This window comes from Castor canadensis, chromosome 16, assembly GCF_047511655.1.
Source record: "Castor canadensis chromosome 16, mCasCan1.hap1v2, whole genome shotgun sequence".
NCBI lineage: Eukaryota > Metazoa > Chordata > Mammalia > Rodentia > Castoridae > Castor > Castor canadensis.
Genome location: NC_133401.1, coordinates 86,253,166 through 86,259,743, shown reverse-complemented (window position 1 = coordinate 86,259,743; position 6,578 = coordinate 86,253,166). Strand labels below are relative to the sequence as shown.

Below are 6,578 nucleotides of genomic sequence, written 5' to 3'. Positions count from 1 at the left end.
CACTCGGTTTTCACAAAGGGGGATGCATAGTCTCAGAGAGGCTAAGGAAGTTTGTCCAGCGCCCCCAGTAAGTGGGAGAGAAGCATGGTGACCTCTGGCTGACCTTGAAGTCCTGTCGGTCCCCTGGGGCTGCAGCGTGGTGCAGGAGAGCATCTCTGCGAGCCCCGGTCTGTGTCTGCGTTCATGAACACCATGCACCATGGGGACCGTTTGCCAACCTCTTTATTTTCTTGCAGGCCTTCAATTTCAAGTGTGAGAGCTTGGCCTTGTTCCCCCCCCAAGAGTTGCCCTGCACCCGTCCTGGTGCCCTCACAAGTCCCTCACAAGTGACTCCTATGGGCGGAGCAGGGGTCCTCTGGGTGTGGCTCCCCCAGAAGAGCGTCCAGCCAAAACTCTAGGTCGCGCACCAGCTGTTCTAGCTCCCGCACCTCCTCCTCTACCTTCTCCAGGAACACGTGCAAGTTCTTTTTCAGCCAGTTCCTCAGGACCGTGGTCGGCTCACCAGTGGGCTCACTGGGGTGATATTCAAACCCCTGAAAGGCAGACACCAAAGCTGTATTTTGAGATTTTTCACATGGGTGTTCTGTTCCAGAAAGTCCCCTGGGCCTTTGCACATGCTACTGGTTCTTCCTAGAGTACCCGTTCCAACCTCTTCCATCTGGCCAGCTCCTATTTAGCTGTCTGGACTCAGCTTGCCAACAACATCTCCTCTGGGAAGGCTTCCTGGGTTCCCACACCCCAGCTGCCCCCTCAGGCACTCTTGAATGTTACCTGGGAAACCACGGGATCCTGGGGGTAGTTACACTCTCTGGCCATTTCTGACACATCCCAACTTCTCCCTGAAACAGGCACAAACGCCTTCAGCAATGAACACAGTTGGTCTCCCCCCTGGGAATGGGGAGGGGGACAGGGACAGGTGTCCACCTAAAATCCCCTGCCTGATTCCCAGTGGACTTGGTTTCTCCCTTTTCAGATTCCAGTGCTCACCTGAGATCCCTGTGCCCAAGTACAGTACCAAGACCAGCAAGGCCAACAGCGTCTGGGGACAAGAAGGGGAATGGGACGTGAATTCCTGGGGGGCAGAGGGCCCCACTTCCCTGACACAGGCCAAGCATGGGGAAGCTGCAAGGTCATTTTTAGAGCTTAACTCTATTTCTGGTAACCTAAGTCACACACACTCGCTACCAAACTCCCAAGCATTGTTCTCGGCCTGTTTCTAGTAGATGACAGGACATTCCTGACTTTGTGTTTTCTCTTCTTTCTCACTTCTGAGAAGGAAGACCCAACCCTGCTCTCCTTCCTTAAGTCACCTTTGATTTTTTTATTTTAAGCCAGGCACTGGTGGCTCACACCTGTAATCAGTGACTTGGGAGGCTGAGATGGGGAGGGTCATGGATTGAGGCCATCTGGGGCAGGAAGTTCTCCAGACCCCATCTGAACAGATACCTGAGTGTGGGGTGCACACTTATCCCCCCAGCTTGGGGGAAGCTAAAATTGGAGGGTGGTGGTCCAGGTCTTGGGCAAAAGTGAGCCCCTCTCTCCAAATTAACAAGAACAAAAAGCCTTGGGTAGAGCACCTGACTGGCAAGTGCAAAGCCCTGAGTTCAAGCCCTAGTACAATTTTTAATTGATCCTTAAAAGGAACCAACTTTATTGTCGTACAGTTCATACAGGATGAGACGCACACGTTTTAATGGGGTTTGATGAGCTTTGGCAGATGTCTGCGCCTGTGGGCTGTCACCTCGATGCAGATGGAATTGTGTCCATCTCCCATCCTAGAGGCTGACACCCTCCTCACCCCTGGGGTGCGGGAACAAGGGGTTGCCATCACTGCACCTGTTCCCTGACCTCGTATAAATGGACCCACAGGTTTACTGTCCTGCCTGAGATGCCTCGGGGTCTGTGTGTGCTCAGTTTATTGACGAGCACTAATATTGTTGAATATGGCAGAACTAACCTTCACTTCGTAATGGACAGTTGGGCAGCTGTTTCCAGTTTGGAGCTACCATGAATAAAAGTGCTGTGAACACACACCTAAAAATTGCGTGGACACCCGTTCTCCTTTCTCTTCTGTTAATATGCAGATATGGAAATGCCAGATGTGGTGAATGCATGCCTACCTGTGTGAGAGCCTTTCAAACTGCTGTCAAAGCGTGTCCCATCTTTTTGTTCCTGCCAGCGATCCGCGAGGGGTCCAGGTGCTCCATGTCCATGTCGACACTTGGAATTGTCAATCTTAATTTCAGACAACTTGGTCGTCTTTTGAAAATTGAAAGGTCTCAGTCTTCACGAGGTCCCCCTCATCAAACACTGCTTTTCTGGCTCTGCTTTGTGTGTGAAGTTTAGAATTTTTTTCCTATTTGGGTCTTGATCTTCTCTGTTGATTTTTTTCTAGACATTTAGGTGTTCCATCCCACTTGAAATTAATTGCCGTATGACGTGAAGTAGGGCTCGACGTGTTTCTTCCAACAGACATCAGCTGTGCTAGACTTCTTCCTTTTTGAAGGCTGGCTTTTCCTCGTTGACTTGGGCTTACGGCTCTGTCATAACGTGCCGTGAGCTGTGCAGCTCTGTTTCTGGATAACCCAGCATCAGTCGTCACGGGAGTCCAGATCACAGCTCGGAGGCCTAAAGAGCAGAAGCGGGTCTCGTGGACCCGTCCTGTGGATAAGAGACCCACCCTCAATTGCCTACGTAAAGGCCTTATTTACCTATAGAAATGTAGTCACTGTGGGATTAAGCTTCAAGTATGAATTTTGGGAGACACAAGCATGTTCACCACGACTACACTGTCCCTGTTCTGTCCTGTGTCTGTCTGTATAGGTGTCTAGATCCCTGCTGCTTTTATATTAACACTTGAAGTCAGATGCTGTACTTTTTCAACTTTGTTATTTTTCAGATTTGTTTGGCCATTGTAATTCTTTGCATTTTTCCTGTACATTTTGGAGTCATCCTTTTCAGTTTCTATTCTGAAAACCTGTTGAGATTTCGATTGGTAGATCATGAATGTACAGATCAATTCGAGGGCAGGAATGTCTTAAAATACTGTATCCACGGATAGGGATCCATTATCTTGCAATTTCTCTCAACAATGTCTGTACATGGTTGCAAATTATTATGTCTTTGATGTTAGCGTAGGTGAAATTAAAATTTTTCATTTCCCAATTGTTGTTAGTCCATCGAAATCAAATTGAGTTGCATTGTGTGACGTCATGTGAGGAGTTCCTGATAGCGTTTAGGATTTTCTGGAGGGCAGGGACATGTGTGGAACGTTAGCCCTTTTCTACACAGGTGTCGAGGACGCGCTGGAGATGGGCTCCAGGACTCTCCAGACAAGGCCCGAGAAGATCACGTCTCGTCTAAAGTGACATAAAATGTGTCTCTAAGCCACACACATGTCCTGTGCACTTAAGTCATTTCTAGCAACTTAGGTGAGAGGCACACGACACGGAAATAGCTGTTACACCGAACTGTTCGGGAACAGTGACGGGAAGGGGCCACACGTTCAGAACGGACGCAGCCGTTGGAGGCCTAGCTACCCAGCCCGTCTTAGCAACAGCACAACGCTTCTGGGGCATATTCTTGATTCCAGGTTTTGGGATCCAGGTCCTAAGTCGTGGAGGCCGCAGACACAGAGGACCAACTGTATGGCTGTATGGCTGCACTTGATTTGCAACTGCTCTGTTGAAACCTTCTGCGTCTGCATCCCTGGGAGATTGGTTGAAGTTTTTCTTACATGCTTGTCATCTTGCCACCAAGGTTATGTTACCTGCTTAGAACGAGCTGGCAAAGATTCTTCCTCATCTTCTTTATGAATGAATTTGTGTAAGATTGGTGAGAACGTTGGGGCCTTTTGTTGTTAAGTCTACTTCCGGCTTAGTCAGTTTTGCACATTGCATCTGTCATCCACTGACCTAGCTTGACGGCTGGGTGTCGCCTTCTTTCCTCTTCACATCCTTGTGTTTGTTTTTGGCGGTGTTGCTATGTTGCCCGAGCTGGCGTCCCGCGATGGGTTCAAGGCTCCTCCTGCCTCAGCCTCCCAAGTACCTTAACACTCGCCATTGATTATTTTCCCTCGCTGTTCTGGGACTGAACGAGGCGGCCACGCCAGGCCGGGGGTCTGACATGGTGGAGGAGACACGACTGCAGCCCTGAACACCGAGGCCTTTCCGCAAGGACAGCTGCGCCCCTCCTGCATGGCTGCCGCTGCTGCGCTGTTGTCTCTGATTTTCCACTAACAACTTTACCAATTTTGTTAATCTTTTTGAAGAAATGGTTTGCTAATCTTCTAATTTATCTGCTTTGTATTTCAGTCTTTTCTGATTTTCTTTCTCTCCTCTCCCAATGACTTCAATTCTTCTCCTGCCTCGTTCTGTGGAAACTTTGAACACTGCTTTTAAAGCTTTCTTTATTCTGTGTGTGTGTATATGTGTGGTGTATGTGCATGGTGGTGTGTGCATATGTCCGCGTGTATGTGCGTGTGTGTGTACACATTGTGTGGCACTGAAATTCTGCAAACTCGCTAGATTTAGGCTGCGTCAGGTTGCGTTTGCCCTAAAGAAATGGTAGGGTTCTTACACATGCAGCTGTAATCTTACACATGGGGCGAGATTAAATCTGCCAACACACAAAGAAAGTGAAGACTTGAACAATTTGCATCTGCCTGGATGGCTTCCTACGTACCAGCAACTACGACATGCTAACTATAAAAACAACAAGAAGGTGCACAGTGGAACTTGACCGTAAGAAGGGAACAGAAGTTGCATGGTGCACGATGAGTTCCACAGACACCAGTGCTGGACGAAGCCAGACCCCGTGTGCCTCCATTTACCTGAAGTTCCAGGACGCACAAAATTCATCAATGCTGAGAGCATTCAGAGCCCTGGTTATGGGGCAGGGGCACTGAGAGGGTTTTATGGCTTAATTTGCATGGAGGTGGCCTGGTGGCCCTGTGTAAGGTCATGACCCCATACACTTACTTGAGAGGAGTGCAAGTTCTCCTTCCTTAGCTATGATCTTAGGAATCCCTTCTAGATGGCACACAGAGCTGCCCACCCTTCCTAGTGGCAGACGAGTGTCTGTGTCTGGACATCCTTCTGTCTGCTTATCCTCCATCGTGGCCTGCTCGCCACCAGGACTCTGTGCAGAATGAAGGCTAGAACTCAGCTTTGGTCTTTCTCTTTGTGTTGCCGTGGGGCCTGAGTCAAATCAGTTTTTTGTCCTTGGTTATGCTCAGTTTTATCTGCAAAATCGGATTTAGATGTAAAGATAACACTCACAATATTTTGAGCAGGAAAGATGGAGCCCTGTGACAGAGTCCGTCTGGGAAATGTCTGGGGAGACAAAGTCTGGCGGGTTTCTTGGCTGTGGGGCTTTGCAGTGTCCTCCTTATGGGATAGGAGGATAAACCTCCAAGCGGGGACGAGCTCTTTATGATCTTCCTAAAAGGGACATCCCTGCCTTTGGTGCACGCAGAAGCTTTCCAGGATAAGCTGCTGTGTTAAAGTCGGTCACCTCCTCAAGCCATGAGGCCCAGCACGCAGGAGAGACAGCATGTGCTCAGTAAGTGTGAGCATTTTGAAAGCATGAGTAGAGCCTTTCGCTGCTCTGCCTGAAGCCTTCAATTGCCTCTTACTATCTTCAGAGCAGAATCCCATTCTGTCCATTGTGCTTCTCCACCCAGGGGTGGGGGCAGCGGAGTGCAGGCACCTTCTGCTCAGAACTCTGGAGTCAAATCCTGACATGTCCCAGGTGCATGGCCTGTGGTCTTTCTGAGTCTCGGTTGACCTGTCTGTGACAGAGATGGGGTGCCTGCCTCTCAGGAAAGTTGTGGGTTGTGAGCACAGAGGAGACGGGAGCCTCAGGCTGCCCACCACGAGTGAAATGTCTTCCGCTATGACGAAACCCCAGACAGGTTTGAATTCCAGCCCTCAGCCCTAGCCCTCCAGCTGCTCTCCTGTGAGGGTCACCCATCATTCGTGCATTCATTCACTCATGCCCTCACCCAGCACCTATGACGGACTCTGCACTGTTCCAGGCAGGACCCCAACTGCCACCCCACCTCCTGGGACACACACACACCTCCTGCATCCAATAAGCGGGTTGGGGAGGGCTGTGATAAGAAGCCCCAGGCTGGGTTCCTTGCGGTGCAGGAGAGTTGGTGCCAGGCCCATTCCTGACTCTGAGGGAGAGCCTGGCCATGTGTTTGGAGGACAAAGTTGCTTAGAAGGAGGGAAAAAGCCCTGGGCCTGACCTCACCTGCTTCCTGTCCTCACAGTGGCTGCCCCTTCTCCGGTCAAGCATCTCAGCAGCCACCTGTCCCCTGTCACCCATCTGCTGGATTGCCATGGCTGCCTGGCTGGACAGAGGTCCACCAATGGACAGGCAGATGGGCACTCCCGCCCTCCTCTGGTCACCAAGTGTCCCTCAAGCATAGATTCTGATGTCACAGAAGGTGGGGGACATCAAAGCCCCACCTTCCTCCCCACCCACTTGAGTTTTTTACCTTCCTTCACATTTTTTTTTCATGAAGACCAAGAAGAAATCTGTTAGATTACATTTCAGGAGGGTGACCTTCC

General features: G+C 50.1%; 1 protein-coding gene across 1 annotated transcript; it reads right to left on the bottom strand.

Annotated features, from left to right (window-relative positions):
• Nucleotides 1-320: 320 nt before the first annotated feature.
• Smim23 (small integral membrane protein 23) lies at nt 321-6,348 on the bottom strand. The gene is made up of 4 exons (XM_020180315.2): nt 6,259-6,348; nt 988-1,039; nt 772-839; nt 321-533 (listed from the first exon to the last, which is right to left on the bottom strand). The coding sequence occupies exons 1-4, from the start codon at nt 6,346-6,348 to the stop codon at nt 321-323; spliced, it is 423 nt and encodes a 140-aa protein (XP_020035904.2).
• Nucleotides 6,349-6,578: the final 230 nt, after the last annotated feature.

What these genes read in the sequence shown, in the direction of transcription:
- Smim23 (XM_020180315.2), bottom strand. Translation starts at nt 6,348, where the DNA reads ATGGCAATCCAGCAGATGGGTGACAGGGGACAGGTGGCTGCTGAGATG. An exon ending in CTTGGGCACAGGGATCTCAG is followed by an intron (nt 840 to 987) that starts GTGAGCACTGGA and finishes TGCCTGTTTCAG; the next exon opens with GGAGAAGTTGGGATGTGTCA. An exon ending in AGGATCCCGTGGTTTCCCAG is followed by an intron (nt 534 to 771) that starts GTAACATTCAAG and finishes TCTGCCTTTCAG; the next exon opens with GGGTTTGAATATCACCCCAG.